Consider the following 19018-nt stretch of genomic DNA (forward strand, 5'->3'; position numbering starts at 1 on the left):
AAGAAACATGATTTTTAAAACAAAAGTCGACACTGCACTGTGGACTCAAATGATTGGAACTGGTGCCTTGGGGCTTTGCCAGTTCTTCAGGTATATAAGTAATTAGAATTTTTTTGAAGTGTGTGAAATTAAGCTCCACCATGAACCCCAAGCAAAGAGAATGACTAAAAATAGACTATTTCTTAAACAGATCTGATAGACTCAATAAACTTAACTAAAGTTCATGGAAATTCTTTTACACATTGTGTGTGTGTTTTTTTTTTCAAACAAGGATAATTGTTATACTCTACTATGAGGAACAATAAATTGAAATATAAGCTACTACTTACAGATGGCAATTTAAGCATAAATTTCTCTGAATGCCATGGTGCAAATTAGAGTTCAAGAAAATTAAAGGAAATCCTCACCAAAATGAAGAAAATTTTCACTAAGTTACTAGATCATCAATTAGCCACCAGAAAGACATGATAATTACTCAGTAATAACAGACTTTTCAGAGACTGAGAAAAAGTTAATTTTTTTGAAAAGAGAGAACAGAACGTCTTGATGTCTTATTTTAAGGCTAAGAGGTTCAGTGATTTTTCCAATTTCTTTAATTAAGTCCCACAATCTGAAAGAGGGTTTTATACCTTATTTACACTCCAGTGGCGCACTGAATGCTGCAGGTCATTAACTTTAACATAGGTATTCCAAACAACAATCACCCCCGTACAGTCTCCTGAATACATGTGATGGCCTGTTTAAAAAAAAAAATTACTCACTGATTAATGTTACACACAGGTAGAAAGAAAAAATATCAAATTGGAAAAATGCATGCCAGTAAAACAGTCAAAGAATCCTAGGGTTACTAAAAGGTATTTCAGTTTAAAAAGCCAAAAACCAAACACAACTAACACTCAAATCCCAATTATCTTTCAATGAATTCTTCATTCTTCTGAATTATTTTTGATGATTTATTTCCCTTTGGATTTCCCTGATTTTAATATAAAAAGAAATGAGCATTACAGTGCGTATGTATATAGCTCAAATTCCAAAGCCAAACAAATTATCTGAATTACCTAATATGTATCTGCATCATTCACTTTTATCAATCTATATAATCTGCCTTCTATTCCTGGAAAAAACACCTATATTCTAAAATATTCTGTTAGCATAATGCCTGAGACCAGCAAGAACTCAACGACCAGGGAATGAATAAAATAATAAATAACAGGTGTTCCAGTTTAACATTAATTCTTAAAGTCAACCCATCTTAAACGTTGAATGGGACCTCAGAGACCACCAAGTTCAACTTCGCACCCACTTAGCAATATTCTACCCATCATTACAAACAGATGGTCATTCAGAAATTGTGAATTTCATATGTTAAAAAGTATCTTATTCAAATGATAAACTGCTCTGTGTATTAGGATGTTATCCCTAATTCTGAGCAAAGAAAATCTGTCTTCTGTAGCTTTGGCCCTTTCTTTATCCACTAGAGCAGTACAGACTGTTTTCTTTTTTTCTAAAATATGATTAGCTTAGCCAAACAATGAAGAAATTCTTCATCTTGCTATTGTAATATGAGCTACTTATATTATGGCACAGTTTTCAGATACCTTTCTATTGTTGGCTGACATTTCCTGAAAGTGTTCCAATATATTAAGATCCTTAGAGTTGAACAGAGTACATTAGCAGTATAATTTTTATCCGGATCCCATACTAATTAATTATAATTATAGCCTACATATCTAGTGTCTGAAATAATGTAAAAGGTGATTATTTAATAGATGTAATACATCTCTTTATTCTTTCAGTTGACAAAATAATCTATATTATATATCTTTAAAACACCACCTATATTATCCATATACTAAGATAAATCTTAAGATAATTGCAAATTTCCCTTCTATACGATTATAAACATTTAAAAAAATAATACTGTTGCTACATGTAAAATAGATTTTCTCAATATTCTTTTGGGATTTTCTCTTCATCTTCCTCATTTTTAGCCTTTAACTTAAAAGGGCCTTAATTTAAAAAGTACTAAGGATAATCACCAACCCAATGCAATATATTTATGAAATTTGGAATGTGACTGGCTGTTACAGCAAAGATTAGTTAAATCTAAATGTTTAGGAACTTAATGACTTTAGAATTACAAACAAAACTCCTTCAGTGCCAAATCTATGCCTAGGTCTATCATATAATCTGAATAATACACATAAATTTCAATATGCATGAGTGATCATCAATGCATAAAATCCTTTTCAAACTTAAATATCTGTCCTAGTGAGATAAAACCGTTGTTAATTCTTCATACAACTAGCCTTAATTTGGAATATATTCTCTGACATACCTTCAATATCAAAACAGAGAGAGTTAATGAAACTCCTGTGAGTGTCAAACTGTCGGATCAATATGGCAAAATCCTCTTTCATATCAACTTTCCACACCCGTATCATAGAATCATAGCATCCTGTAACCACCAGCTCTTTTACAGCGGGATGGAATTTAGCCGTGTAGACAAAACAAGGATGAGGTAAAACTCTGAAAGTATTTGTATTGTTTATTTCATTTTTCCATATCCTGGAAAAGAATAAAAAGTTACATATTGCTTCTGAGAGGCACAAGTTTCTTTTTAAAAATTTCTCCAAAAACCAACACAACCAATGGGACTTAAGTAAGCAAGTGACAACAGTAAACTAAATTCAAATTTTATAACTAAGCATCAATATGATCATATATTTGATGACTGGTTTCTTTACATTTGACAAAGCTGTTTTCTTACAGGGACTAGCAAGCATAATGGTTCATTTGATTGCTAATTATACTCTATACTAGCAAACAAAAAAACTGTATTTGGATTTGAATATGTCTTTCTTTTTAGCATCTACTACTTTTGCCCAGACTGATGGGGCTCATTTGCTTGGGCATCCCTCCGCGAAGAGAAAGGTCCGCGGGTTCTATTCCCAGTTAGGGCACTTGCCTAAGTTGGAGGTTTGGTCCCCCAGTCAGGGTGCATATAAGAAGCAACTTATTGATGTTTCTCTCCCTCTCTTTCTCCCTCCCTTCCCCTCTCTCAAATAAATAAATAAATAAATAAATATTTTTAAAAATATATGTACTTTTGACATTGATTAAACAAACACACATCAAATAGTTGGTAAAATATTGCATTTAATACAATATATATATAAAAATATAGGGAGAAACTTTAATGATTTCCCATTTTGGTTGTGTATTTTGCTTTTGCAAAGTACTTACCAGTGGGGGGTTAGTTAATAGGATACTCTATTAATTTTTATACTAGTAACTTCAAAGCCTAGAATAAACATGAAGATCTCAAAGACTTAAAAGCCATAATGAAATTACTATATGAATACTTGAGTAAAATAAGATAACATAATTATTAAATTTTGATAAAAAAAGATAATTTGATATTAAGCATTTACTTTGTGTTAACACTCTCATTATCTCTTCCTCTAAATAACAGACAATTAAAACATTAGTATGCTATTGCTATAGTCTTGACAAAAGAGTAAACCCTAAGGGTTAAACTGTTACGTTAGATATTCTGCATTTCTAGTCAATGTGTAAAAAACAGGCAAAATCTAGCAATGGACAGCTGCTATATGAGTGTGGACTATCTAATTTTTTAAAGTTTCAGTTATTAGAATTTGAAGAGTATATTAATTCTTTAATATGGGGATTTACAATTCATTCTAATTACTGCCTAAGTACTAAAGAAAACTAAGCCCTTTACAAAATTATCAATAAAAGAAAAAAATACAGTTGCTATTCAAGAATAGCATTTGATGAGTTTTCTCAGCAGCTGCTTAAAATACAGGATATGATCTTCAATTACTAAGAATCCAAACTAATAATGAAGGAAGTGAAAGAACATGTTTTCAAGTAAAAATAAAGCACGTGTGTCAAAGCATAAACATTTTAACCATAATAATACTTTCAATGAACATATATTACATGAAACATAGCATTTATTGAAAGAACAAAATCACTAATTTGAAGGGGCTAGTTTAATCAAGATTCTTAGAAGATAAAAACTTCAGTTGTTTGCTAATAAATCTTAGCAGCATTATTTGAAATACGGGCACAAATGAAGCCATAACATTTTTAAAACAGCTCAATATAATTAAAATATATATAATATTTTAAAATAAAAATGAAGCTTTTTTATGTAAAAACAAAACCGATATTAATGGTGGCTTTCAGCACCCAATCAATGGTAGATTCCAAGATCAGAACAAATGTATTAATGGGTTTTGGAAAAAATCAGGTCCATCACAGACAGAAAAGAAGATGGATTACAAATCTGTAAAGACTAAACATCTGCACAAAAGCGTTACGAGAATGGGAAGAAAAACATACCAACATTAAAACAGCATATGTGAAGATCGGGTTGGCCTATTTGGGAGCCATTACACGCAAAAAATCTTTCTGATTATATGAGGAGCTGTTGATGTGGGGGAAAGTACAGATTAAACTGAAGATAACTAAAAAAGGAGATTTAGGTTTAAACCCTTATGGAAGAGAGCTAACCAGTAGGAAAGAGTTACTCAGAAAGGATGAAGGATCCCATGTGGCAGTGACACGAGGAAGACAGAAGGAGAGGACATGGACAGGAACCTATGCTTTCGCCACTTTGGAGCATGAGCCACTCTAATTCTTTTCCTTTTGACTTGTAGCCATTCCTTACCTCTTTCAAAACCTCACTGTCTTTTTTGGTTTTAGCCACAACATTTCTTCCTTCACTCAGTTAATCCTTCACAATATTTTTATGATGTGAAGAGTCCTAACTTAGTATCAATTTCAAAGCTACATAAAGTAAAAGGCATACTTTGTTATTATTATATGTTGTGTGGGGAAGTCCCAGATGGCTTCAAGAAATGATGAAATCTGAGCTGGGTTTTAAAAGATGGCTATGAGCCCACTACATTGAGTGAATGAGTAGGGCAGGAAGGGCATTTAAGCATAGAAGAATCAGTAAGCTAATAACAAGGCATGCAGACACCAAAAAAGTTAATGGTATTTCAAAGGGTTGTGTGGATAAAGCAGAGGGTACATGGAAGTGTCTAAGAGAAGAAGATAAGGCCAATAAGGGACAGCCTGTCATGCCATTCTAAGGAACTGGAACATTTTCTAAAGGGCCCTGGTAATCAAAGATTTTTCAAATCATGGCATTATGAAAGATGACATTGGATAAGGCTAGAGATGCAGGAGGCTAGAGACTGAGCACTGGGAAAGTTTAGCAGCATCTTTTTAAGCAAGAGATAACAAGGGCCTGGATTAAGGCAATAGCAGTGAGGGTAAAACATATTAATAGAATGGTGAGCCCTTTAGAAGAGAGAATTGAGAGACTTTAGTATTACTGAGATGTAGATATAAGTGGCAGAAATGAGTTCTACTCTTGAGTCCCAGATAAGGATGTTATTAAAAATATATAGTATAAAAGGACTAAAAGAGGAAGACCAAATTTGATGATATTGGTAAGTTTGGTTTTGGACTTGAGGTGCCACTGGACAATCCGGATAGAAGTGTGAAAAAGAAAGTCTAACTCAGAAAAAAGTGGGAGCTAGAAGTCATTAGCATATAAGTAAGATTCAGAGCAAGGCAAGATGAGAGAGGCCAGGATAAGCACACAAAACCAGGGAAGACTATCCAAGTAAAGAATCTTGAAGATAAACAGCTACAGAGAATAGGTGAAGGAACTAAAGAAGGAGAGTGAGAATTGATCAAAGTCCTAAAAAGAAAACAAAAGAGGTTGTCAATAAAAACTATACATTGAGAATATTTCAAGACTGGTCAATAATCAAATACTGCAGTGAAGGTAAACAGGATAACAACAAAAAACTGGCAAATGATTCTTAAAATTAGCAAGTAGCTGCTGACCTCCTGAAGTTCATTTACAGCATGGCAGGCGTGACAGCCAGACTAACTGGGCTGAAGTTAAGACAATTTTGTGCTGGATGCTCTTGATGATGGAGAAAAAAAAAAAAATTACATGGTAGCTGAAAGGCAGAAAGAGTTGAAAAAAAGATTTCTTAAAGATGAGGAGATTTGAGCATACAGTTGACCCTTGAACAACACGAGTTTGATCTGAGATGGTCCACATGCATGCACCTTTTAAAACTTTATTTTGAAACTGTTATTTTTCATCTGTGATTGGAAATTGTGTATGCTGTATTTTTAAGAGGACAAAATCAATAAAGAGAAAGATACTACAGAGTCAAGAGGTATAGGAAATAGAAGTTAACAGAACTGTAGATTAAAGGACTGGAATTAACATGTTGCGGACCGGAGTATTTAAATGCCTTTTAGAAATTATGGGAATTCTCGCCACCCATATGCAATGTGTTAAAGGGACAGGACAAAAATTAGCCTTAAAGGTGTCTGTACCCATACCTCTTTGTTAAGAGAGATGGACAGAGATAAAGATGGGTAAATTTACAGATATGAGATGGGAAACCAGACGGAAATATAGGAAGTTCATGTCTGGCTAAATTTCACTGTAAATTGAAGGCATCATCTAATGAAAGTGGGAAGATTATGATTTAGGATAGAGAACTTGAAGTGTGGTAAGGTTTGGGTCTGTTGCCAGAGCAATGAGAAAAGCTAGCTGAACAAAAATGAGTGAAAGGACTGCTCAGCAGAGATGGGAACTTGCTAAATAAGACCATAGTCAGGTCTTAGCAAGGTTATGTATTTTCCTCTAGCATAACCTGGCATCTGACAGAATGCCAATGCTATTCTTGAATATATTAAGAGGGACTAATAGTAGATTTCCAGCTACATAGAGAGGTAAATCAATTGTCATCAGTTGTCATTTATTTCATTTAAGTATAAACTAAATAGTAATGATAGCATCTTAATTAACTAGACATTTTATATTGAAAAGGAAGCTGATAAGATTAATAGAAAAAGGGACCCAGACACTAGAAGTGTCTATAAAATGTGTTTTAAAAGAACAGGAAGTACAAGTAAAAGTGAAATCAGAGTGGATCTTGAACAGCTTTAAATGTCAGTTTCCTAGTCTGTAGAGATAATAAATATCATTGGTTGGAATCAAATTTAAAGGACATATATAAAAGCACCTTAAACAACTGCCTAATAATATTTTTAGAACACATCAAGGTAGATCAAACAGCTACAAAAAGCGTAAGTGGAACTTTAAAAAGTAGCTTTTAAAATATTTTACTGTGACACATTAAATTGGAAGGGGTTCATTTAAGACTGACATTTAACAACTGTAATTGAAAAACCAAAATAAAAAATAAATAAATAAATAAATAAATAAATAAATTTTTTTAAAGGAATGTACTGTAAACCCCCCCCCAAAAAAAGACTGACATTTAAAAAAATGCAGATATTTGACAATCCATAAAGCTCTGAAAACATAAAGTGTGCATTCATTTATTTACCCTACAATCCGTACTAAGCACCACTGTGTCCTGGCTTCTGCACCAAGCTAAGTGTAAAGGTGGAATCCCTGCCATCAGGAGCTTATATTCTAGGAAAAATTTTAGTTGTTTAATAACTCCATCTCGAAGTATTAATCAAACAGTGTACATGATGATCATTTAAAGATAGTGAGAATTATGTTATATATTACTTAAATAAAATAGATTTTACAAAAATGTCTTCGAGAAAAGTTTTCACGACTACTCATTTAATCAGCCAGTCTGCTCAATGCATATTCGTGACAGTCCCTTGAGAAGCAAAACATAACTGAAACATTAGTGGTTCTATCGCTTCATATTCCCTTTGCTTTCCTGGATGGCAAACAGCATACACAACAAACACTTCTCAGATATACTAACCTGGCAGTGCCATCAGCGGATGCAGTAAGGATATAGCGATCATCTTTTGACCAGCAAAGATCGTAAATGATATTGAGGTGGCCACACAGTTCTTTCATGAAACGTCCAGAAGGAATTTCATAAACTAATGAAAATATTCAAAAATTAGTAGGTTTCCAGACAGAGGGTTCTCAATACGGTAATATATAAATTTATAGTTTATAACAATTTGTACATATAGTAAGCACTGTCTGTAAGAATATCACCAAAGATTTTCAGTGTAATTAATTTCAAAATCTACTTACAAAGTTTTTCACTTGCTTTAAACACAGAAATTTACAAACATAAAATTTTGTAATATGCTATAGTTAATAATTATTCTCATTTCTCCAAAACAATTTTCCTAATAATCTTTGATAGTCAATTAATTAATCATATAATAAATAAGATTTAAACTGTGATTCACTTCAAAGGTTCTATAATTTGGGCTTTTGTTAAAAAGGTACTATTTTACCTGAAAATTGATTAAATTCCAACCAAAATTTTATTTGAAGTAACAAGAAATTTAAACTGTACTACTGTCAGAAAAAAAATTCTAATAGTAAAATTATAGATATCGTAAGGGAATTAATAGAGGTCCAATATGATAAACACTGTAGTATTGTTATGTTAATATATACAATAAAATAATCTAAGACAGTGATTTTCAATCTTTTTTATCTCATGGCACCTATAAACTCATTACTAATATTTTGCAACACACCAAAAAATATATGTTTTGTCAATTTGTAATTTTGATTCATTCACAGTGGACTACTGTTGTGTTGGCTGTTGTCATATTTTTATTTGACAATCTAAGGGAAAAGAGGTCAGTGTCCCTGACTAAATAATCAGGCATTGTATGTTTTAAAAATTCTTGTGGCACACTGGTTGAAAATTGCTGATCTAAGTTGATAACAGAACAACAAAGTTTCCAAGTCTCTACTTCCACCTAGTGGTCAAACACCTGCCTTTAAAATACTAAGCAGTTTTGTACATAAGTGCTTCCAGAATAGCAAAATAGGACCTTGAAAAGTGTGCACTCCCATAAAAGCAATGGGAACACTGGCAAAAACAGGCAAAAGTGTCTTTTTCAGAACTCTGGAAATTAAACAAAGGCTTGCAACAATCTGAGGATTTAGTCAAGAAAAATAGCTGAACCTCGGTAAGAAAATTGAGCTTTGTGGTATTTTAACTTGCCTTGTTCCCTCCCATTCCCCTCTCCCAAGCTCCAAAGTATCCTTAAAAACCAACAGCCTTGCAACTACAATGAAAATCAGGTCTAGTGGTCATCTGATGGGCAGAAGAGGTCTGAAGCTCCCCCAAAGCCCCATCTCCAAGACTTAGCACTATTAGACATCTGGAAGCTTCCATTCTCAGGGCTTGGCTGTATTTGACCTCACTCTGAGCATGCTCTGTGGTAGGATTCTAACCCTAGGTGCATATCAAAGTAACGCAGTGGCATGGCTGTCTGAGGCAGTAATACCAGCCAGGGATGAGAAGAGGTTGACCAAAACGCTTAAAAAGAAAAAACTGGGAGTGAGATACCCACAGAGCACTTTGAAAAACTCCAACATATTCTTGGGAATCTAGGACACGTGCTCCTGAAAGGCTGTGTGCGTGCCCAATCAAGACCTGAGGGGCCCTGTGTCACTCTGGCTGACCTGGGAGGCTCTGTGCAAACAGGAAGTGAAGGCCACAGCTGAAGAACTGAAAGTGTGTCCCAATACCACACGCACAGAGCCCCGCAGCAGACGCGAGGCACTTAAAAAATCTCTCTCTAACCATTAGCTGACTACTAAACTCACCAAGTAGAGACTTCAGTGGCAACACATGGCAAGAGCAAAAGACTACAGAATTTGTCCAAGGAAGTCACTAAACAAACTAAACAACAATATATCCTGGCCCTGGCTATGTAGCTCACTTGCTTCGAGTGTTGTCCCAATACAACAAGGTTGTGGGTTCAATCTCCAGTCAGGGCATATATAAGAAGCAACCAAGGGGGGGTGGGGGGTGGGGGGTGGGGGGTGGGAGGTGGGGGGTGGCGGGCAGCAGCAGCAGCAGCCAGAATGAATGCATACATAAGTAGAACAACAAACTGATTTTTCTTCTCTCTCCCCCTTCCTCTCACTGTCTAAAATCAATCAATAAAAATTTTTTAAAAAGAGTAAAGATTAAAAGAACAACAACATATCCTGATTGGGTAGGTTAAGGGGTGTAGGGGTGTGTGTGGGGGAATCTGATTACCACAGCTGTCACATTTCAATAATTAAAATACAAAGTTGTCAACATAAAGTTATGGAAACATAAAACAAAACAGAACAGAAAAATTTGACAATACACAGGGAGAAAAGCAATTAATAGAACCAGTTCATGGGGAAGCCTTAACATCAGTCTTCCTAGACAAAGACTTTAAATCCACTCTTATATGTTCAAAGAGCTAAAGAAAACAGTATCTAAAGAATTAGGATGTAAGAATTGCTCACCAATAAAGAGTCATAAACTATTTTTTAAAAAGACCATATAGAAATTCTAGAGTTGAAAAGTACCATAACTAAAATAAACAATTCACTGAGAGGCACTCAATAGCAGATTTGAATTAATAGAAGGACCAAGACCTGAAGAGAGGTCAATTGATATTTTGCAGTCAAAGGGACAGAGAGAAAAAGAATGAAGAAAAACAAATAAAGCTGCAGAGTGTCACGGAAAAAATAAAAAAAATAAAATAAAGCTGCAGAGACCTGTGGGACACCATCAAGTGTTCCAAACCAGAAATGACAGGAGTCTCTCAAGAAGAGAAGAAATAGAAAGGGACAGAAAGAATATTTGAAGAAATAAAGACAAAAATTTTCCTAAATTTGTGAAAAACATTAATCAGCACATCCTACAAACTAAAACAAATTCCAAGGAGACACATCATAATGAACACTTAAAAAGATTCTTCTTCTGTATTTTAAGATTTAAACAGTAAGTAAAGTTAAATTTATATAACATTTTGAACAAGATGTCTTAAGCATATATTTATCACAAAATGTTAAACACATGTAAATAAAAATAAAAATAATTCTTTCACTACCTAAAGATTGAAATCACTATTAATATTCTGGAATATGTTTCCTAAGAATCATTTTCTTTCCCTATGTAAAGGTTTTGGTGAAATTTTAAATGAGCAGAGCCATAATCAAGCTACACAAGTAATTTTATATTTCTTAAAGCTAACATTATTTCATAAGAAGGAATATTTATTTAACAAATGCTAATCAAGCCAATTATAAGTCCTTGCAGAAAAAAAAAACGAAAAAAAAACAAAACAAAACAAGAAATCAATGAAGAAATAACTGTGTGAAGCTGAGGGAAGTTCAACAGAATCTAGTGCTCAGGACAGATGTCCATAAGGAGCTGAGCTGCGCTGCTTTTCATTACAAGTCAGAAGTAAGGGAAGGTAGTAAAGCCCCTAAGTCTAGAAGACTTATTTATTTCATTTATATAAAATAAAATCTCTAAAGACACAGAAATAATTTTTCTTTTTAACACAGTTTCCTATATTTTTTAAAGGCAATTTGAGAGTGGGTTTTTTGGCCTCTCTGCTAACTTCTTTATCATAATGAGAAGTCTTAATCCAGATCCTACTGAGCCAAATATTCTTGTTCTAATGCATAACAAATTTGAGGGCTTTCATAATTTAAATAATTCCTGCTACTGACTGACCACATTAAACTGAAATTCTTCTGAGATTTATTATCCTTCATGGTTCTAAATTTCTATATTTAAAATAAAAAATGCTTAAGAAAACCCGCCTGCATGTTTTAAAATAATTTGCCACCCTGCAGTCTACTTCTGAAAACATTATATAGAAAAGTGTAAATTAAAAAGACCTGTTACTCTACTTGAAAAAAATCTATTTAATTTAGTAGTGCTGAGGGATTATTCAAATTAAAATTTCAATGAATTTTAAAAACCAAAGAATGTTCTCCAAAAAGATTTCAATAAAATTAAACAAATAGGATTAATACTCACAAATAATTGGATAGCCTTCCCGGCTGGCACAGGCTGCTGCTAATATTCTTCCGTTGTTTGAGAAAGAAAGGCAAAAACATCCTCGTTCTCCTGCATTTAGTGAGAAGAGGTGCTTGTTTGGGATACGACAAGCCTAAAAAAACATACATTTTAAAAATAAATTAAGAAACATTAAAATATGAAGGCTAGCTGTTAATTTTAATTACTGTAGGTGCTTTTTAAGTCCCTTTACAGTGAAGAGTAAACAGAATGATGGAAAACCATAGACTTTCTAAACAGAAAGTCAGTTCTCCATAAAATTAAGTAAATTTGTACTCCATATCTAACGAGTATTTAACTCACCCAAAATATGAGCAGAACATTTCAATATCTGAAACGCTAAAGCTGTCACTTTCATAGCTTTTATATGACGACACACACACAAAATTATATGTCGCACCCTTATTCCAGAACTAATAACGTGATTTTTGCTGAACCACAAACTTGTTCTAAGACCATAAATGCCCTTCAGGGCCCAGCTAAGAACAGGATATATAATTATTTATTCTCTCTTTTTTTCTCTTAAAATAACCATTATTTGTGGCTACCTTCCAAAATGTATTTTCAAAGAATCATTCACTTCCTATTGGTTTCTGATTCACTAATTTTATTAAAATTTCTTCATAATTTTTTGTTTTAATTCCCTATTATCAGATAAAATAAAAATTTTTAACATATTAATATATTTACTGTAGAAAAAGTTCAATTAAACATATAGTGTGCCCTTACTATATGCCAATAACCCTGGCTGGTTTAGCTCAGTGGATCGAGCGTCGGCCTGCGAGCTAAGTGTCGCTGGTTCGATCTTCCAGTCAGGGTACATCAGAGAAGGAAAACTCTGACTCCAAAAAACCTCCGCTGCCTTGCGGCATACCTCTTCTGGGGAAAGGCTAAGGGAGTAAACCCCGACAGAAAATCCGGAGCCGGAGTCCCTAAGGCGGTTTGACGTTGTAGTCAACACCGGCAACTCCTGCGGCGCACCTGAAGCCAAGCTGTATCGACTCCGTCTTTCCCTTGGACCCTTCAGCTGCCAAGAGAGGGGGGGTCTGCTGCATGGGCAACAGCGGACCCTCCATATCACCCTGCCCAGGCTCTGTAGCTTCAGCTCCACTGGAGAGGACACTCCAGCGTCATCGCAAGATGTCGATTCAACACGGGAGGAGACAGATGCCGTGTCACTCCCGAGTCGGACTGCACAGCCATTCTCGGCGGTGCAGATAGACACTTAAGAAGCTACACCATCGTCTCTCGAGACGGACGGCTGCCGACGATGCCGACGACTATATGCCAAGAACATGGTATTTTATTACACAGGTCTTTTCATATATTCATTACAGCAACCCCATGAGTAATCATTACTATATAGCTAATAAGGATTATTCAGAGGGTCAAGCCCAGCTTAATGTGCCTAGTCAAAGACTATTAATTCAAGGGCCTGCATTCTAGATAGGTACCAGGTTTCTCACAAGTAGCATCAAGAATTGGCAGCATTATTAGGAGGCAGAATTATGAGTAGCTAGTTGGAAGGCAGAAAATTGAGTAGACATTTAGTAGGTAACAATAATGTACCAGACACCATGCTACCCATTTTCCCCCTCCATTCTCCATCCAGATGACCTTGAAAAGGAAGAGGAGGTTAAAAAGAGGAAATAATTGAAGGAAAAGTCGGGAGGTTTTACAATCAGTTGCTGCTGCTCCTAGAGTGGAAGACGCAGATGAGGAAAACTCTGCCTAATCACCTAGGCTAAAGTCACGGAAGCCACTATCATTTTCTTTGCATTCCCAGGGTTTGACACTGTACTAAGAACAGCCAATGAAAGTGTAATATCAATAAAGGGCCTCAACATCTTTGACTCCTTCCCCTCTTTACTACCGTGTCAGTTACTAAACCATGCTGGTTCATTCTTTCTTTCTTGTTGTCATCTCTTATTTTTCATTTGTGCCACCATTCCCCCAAGGTTACTCTTTTTCACCTCACATCAATGAATGCAACTACCATCTGGCAGGTTTCTCTCATTCGGATGTATCCTATCTCAAGATTTCCTACCTGCCACTGCCAGCATTAATCTGTCCTAAAATGTAATTGAGACCATGCTTCTCTCCTAGCCCAAAACCTTTCATTAATTTTTCACATCCCACACAAAGAAGTATTGGGCGATTATTCAAGACACTCCATAATGTGGGCCTGCCTAATCTATCATACAACCTTATACAAACTCTGGTTTCCAGTCACTCAAGTTTTGAGTGCCTGATGAATAGAGCAGGTCCCTTCCCATTTATTTACAACGTGGGCCCCATATAAAATACCTTTCTCTACCCTTCACCCACCCCTAACTTAGCCACCTTTTAAAGTCTACCTCAACTCCGCCAACCTGTTAAATCAACCCTTCCTCTGAGACTCTAGTTCACCTTCTCCATACCTGCAATTCTCAAAATATTCTAGTTTCAAGATGCTTTATAGTTTTCGAAAATTTTTGAGGACGCCCCTCCTAAAAATTTTTGTATAAGTGCCTATTTATCATATTATAAAGTAAACTTGATAAATTAAAATACATTTAATTAATTTTTTAAATAACAGTGTCTTTTCATGAAAAATAACTATATAAAATAAAATTGTTCTACACTTTTGAAAATCTCTTTACTATCTGGCTTCATAAAAGACAATTAGAGTTCATATTTGATATCACATATCATTTAACCTCTGGAAAACTTCAGTTGTATACTTGTGAGAGAACAAATATGAAAAAGAAATTAAATCATTATAAAATTATTAAAATCGTTATAATTCCATTATGAGAAAAGTTGATTTTATAGTCTCCCTAAAAGGGTCTCAGGACTCTTACTGTTCTCAAATCACACTTTGAGAGCTGCTCATCTGTACAATTATTTTTGTACCTATATTTGCTAAGAATTCTCTGCCCTGACAGTGAAGAACACTGTCTTCTGTTTCCCCAACAGATGTGAAAGGTCCCCTAAGGGCACAGTATAAGTGCTAGTCTCCCCATATTATCAGGTCTAAAGTATTTATAAGACAAATCTGTTAAAGGCAGGCCTCAAAAAGAAAATTAAATGTGATGCAAAATGTAGAAAATGAAAGGGTCTGGGAAAACAATCATTGTTATGTATATACTAAATATTTGCATAAATTAAGATTTTAGACAGATTGCATTGGTATTGGCTCAGACATATAAAATAAACCACTCTCCTCTTTGTGGAAACAAGTAAGATTTATAAAACTGTATCTGAAATGCTTCTTGCTCCTGCAAAATATACTAATCGAGTAAGAAAAATTTAGTAAAAGCTGAAATACTGCTCAACTTGTGGTAGAAAAATATACATGTACATATCGCCATCAAAATGCGATTCAGGAAGGAGCCAGAGACTGCAAAAAATTTCATAAATTCATTTTTAAAAAAGAGTTTTTAGTAATAAATCAATTAGAAAACATACCGCTTATAGACATCAAAAATCTCTGTATTGTTATGAGCTGAATCATGTACTCAAAAATTTGTTAAAGCCCAACCCCAATACCTCAGAAAGTAATAGTATCTGGAGGTAAGTTCTTTTGCTAGCTGATTACATTAAAATGAAGTGTTTTATGTTTGTTTGTTTTTTAGGGCCAGTTGTAATTAGAAGAGCAAGACAGTGAGGATATACAGGGCAAGGGGAAAAGACCATAAAAGGGCAGGAAGATGGCAGCCATCTGTCAGCGAAGAAGAAAGGCTTCAGAGTAAACCAGCCCTGTCAACCCTTGGTCTTAGTCTTTCCAGCCCCCAGAAATACGAACAAATAAATTTCTGTGGTTTAAGTTAAGCAGTCTGGAGTATTTTTTAAAAATATTTTTATTTATTTATTTATTTATTTATAGAGAGAGAGAGGGGAAGGGAGGGAGAAAGAGAGGGAGAGAAACATCAACCTGCAAGGGAAACATCCATCAGTTGCCTCTCACACTCTCCCATATGGGGACGCAGTCCACAACCCAGGCATGTGCCCCAACTGGGACCCGAACTGGCAACCCTTTGGTTCACAGGTTGGCTGGCGCTCAGTCCACTTAGCCACACCAGCCAGGGCTGCAGTATTTTTTTAGTGGCAGCTCTAGCAAACTAGAAAAACTGCTCATATCTCTAAACAAACAAACTAGAGAGGGTTTTTATGCACATGAGAATCACTCTATTATTACTTATGAAATGAATTACTGCAAAGACAACATTGTGGTTAAAAACAAGAATAAATAATCTGAGAGTTTTAAATAGCAATCTAGTTACCCTAGGAGTTGCTGGAGTGTTAAATAAGTAAATATCTAAATGAATCCGGTATCATCAAACACCTCACCTGCCCCGGGAGTCGTTTCCATTTTACTACTTCCTTTGAATCTTCTAATCCAGGCTCTGTGTCTACTGAACTCGGCTCATGGTGTTGTTCACAATACACGGGTTTACTCTTTTCCTCCAGAGGAGCCATCACAGAACGGTAAGATGGCTTTATCTAAATATGTACATAAAGTGAAAAAATTATATATCATGGTAATTTTTTCTCTTTTCTAGCAGAGATGGTTTTTAAAATAGTGAAACCAACAACATGGAAATGTTTTCAAAATGTAAACCATAAAAAAATATTTGATTTTATTTGTACATTATTCTAAATAAAAAGAAAAATATTTAAAATTATTGTCCTGTAACCAAAAAGCCTCAGAAGTTAAGAGAAAAAGTAGAACTTGAACAGTAACACAAAATTGTTTTAATAATTATGACCCTTTGTTTCTGTCTCTTCACTGAAACCCACCAGACGTTATGTCGTGGCTCTGAAGCACTATGGCATATCTGGCTTTAATATCACAAAACTGGCAATAAGATCTAAAGTTTTTTAAATCTTTCATTTCTTAAAAATAGATTTAACTGCATTCAAATCAATGCAAACCAACTCTGTGGTCACAGTTTATAATATCAGCTACAGAATATGCAACTGACTTAAAACAACTTATAGCAAATAAGACAAAAGCAAAAGTTTCACCTCATTTTAGGACATATTCTTTGCTAAGGTCATTATAATTTTAAACTATGAAAAACATCAATAGAAATATTAGTTACTTATTTTTTAAATAATATAGAGAAAAATGTGCCTTAAAAATATGTCTAGAAACCATGGCCCAGGCCAAATCTATCCTGCTGACTGTTTTTGTAAATAATGGTTTATTGGAACACATTTTCAAATTGTTTTGTTATCACCTATATATGTCTACAGAGCTACTTTCACACTACAAAGTTGAGTAATTGCAACAGAGACTGTATAGCCTGAAAAGCTTAAATTATTAACTAACTGATTCTTTATGAACAACATTTCTCAACTCCTATTTTACATCATTCTTTTATCTTTAATATTTAAAAACAGTAGTATTTTAAAAAACATTTTTTCTAACAATTAAATTTGTATTTATTACTAAAAATTCATTTAAGTATCTTTTAAGTATCAGCTATTATAGGATCAATACATAATCTCCAAAGGTAACTCTCTATTCTACAAATCTATTAAAATAATTCTAGAGATCTTATCTTTTTAGAACTGGAGAACATGTCACCATTCAGTCTCAACAGCAGAGGATATATATTTACATGTGCTATTAACTTACACAATCTGGAATTTTCAGTCCTCTTACAGTTACGTACAACGTTGACGGATAACGACTTCTTGGACATTTTGACCACCACTCAAAAACCTCAACGACATTTAAATGGGATCGAGACTTAGTAGGTGGGTAATAGAGCTGCAGGCGAAGTTTTGAATTGATGTTCACATTTCCATTGGCCCCTAGAAGCTTAAAAAAAATGAATTCAAATAAAATTTTATCTTCATTGAAAATAAATAAATCCAATAAAGCAATAACATATAGTCAAAAACTCATTTTAAAAAGTTTAAGATGGCATGCTGAAATTCCTTAGATTGTAAAGCAAAGGAAAGAACTTTGACATAGCTTTGAACCACAGTTCAAAATAACTTTGACAATGGGTAACCCAAATGACTTTTTAAATATTTTCTTGATGGTTTTCTTTTTGCCTATAAAACTTCAGATTGTTGGTAAAGCATTTACATTTCTGTGTAGACGTTATCTTGCACATAGAAGGTGGTCAATGTACCTTTGCTAGAGATAATGATAAAGATCAAATGCATATTATTTAAACACAGAAACAAACTTTCCATCTGTTCAGTATCAGTATTTTTTTTTATCGTCACTTAAGCACATATCTACTAATTTCAGAGAGAGGTGAAAGGAGGGAGAGACAAAGGGAGAGAAACATCGATGAGACAGACAGACATCGATTGGCTGCCTCTCGAATATATGTCAACTGGGGGCCAAACCTGAAACCTATGCATGTGCCTTGACCGGAAATCGAACCCATGACCTTTAGGTTTACTGGACGATGCTCCAACTAACTGAGTCACAGTAGCCAAGGCTAGTATCAGTATTTTTAATGGCTAAGTTTTAAAAAGTCAAAATCATTTTCAAATAGTAATTAACATGATTAAATTCATTTAATCCATTCATTATATTTAAAAAACATTTCAGTCTACCTTCTTAAAAAGGCCTATTTAATTAAAAAATATTAAACAACTTATGTTTAAGCTAAGTAAATGGAGATTCCTATGAGAAAAAAAAATCTCACCCAATCAAAACAGGTTCTTTTTCATTAGACTATACTCTAAGTATAATAAAAAAAGTTTTTGTTAACCTTTGTTTCCTCTACAAACTAGCAGACACAGTTGGGAGCTTTTGCAGCAACTGAGGCAGAAGATGAATTGACAACTAGAAGACCAGGGATTGAGTGCAGGAAACAAATTCATAACTGTTGCTGACTGATGCAAATTGGAAAGTAAAACAAGGGAAGAGTCAAGAAAGATTCTAAAGTAGTGCTAACAGAACTTTCTGTGATGATAGGGATAGTCTGTATTTGTGCTATCCAATGCAGTACCCACTAGTCACATATGGCTGTTGAGCACTTGAAGTGTGGCTAATGCAACTGTTGAACTGAATTTTTAATTATACTTCATTTTAATTAATTAATTTGAAGTCAAATAGTCACATGTGACTGTGGCTACCAAAATGCACACTGCAAATCTATGGCTGTAAA

At 34.4% G+C, this 19018-nt stretch overlaps 1 protein-coding gene across 2 annotated transcripts in view; it reads right to left on the minus strand.

The window, feature by feature from the left end:
- The window catches only part of AHI1 (Abelson helper integration site 1), a 170448-nt gene that overhangs the window by 139355 nt on the left and 12075 nt on the right, over nt 1-19018 (minus strand). For both annotated transcript variants that reach the window (XR_016511655.1, XM_090279880.1), the window contains exons 6-11: nt 17521-17706; nt 16227-16379; nt 11856-11988; nt 7821-7944; nt 2339-2568; nt 630-736 (exon numbers count right to left, since the gene is read on the minus strand). Coding sequence is in view for 1 of the 2 variants with exons in the window: in XM_090279880.1 (XP_090136006.1) it covers nt 630-736; nt 2339-2568; nt 7821-7944; nt 11856-11988; nt 16227-16379; nt 17521-17706 (933 nt within the window). In the remaining variant the exon portion in view is untranslated. The remainder of the gene's footprint in view (nt 1-629; nt 737-2338; nt 2569-7820; nt 7945-11855; nt 11989-16226; nt 16380-17520; nt 17707-19018) is intronic.

Source organism: Furipterus horrens, unplaced genomic scaffold (genome assembly GCF_987537825.1).
Source record: "Furipterus horrens unplaced genomic scaffold, mFurHor1.1.pri manual_scaffold_6, whole genome shotgun sequence".
In the NCBI taxonomy this organism is placed as follows: Eukaryota; Metazoa; Chordata; class Mammalia; order Chiroptera; family Furipteridae; genus Furipterus; species Furipterus horrens.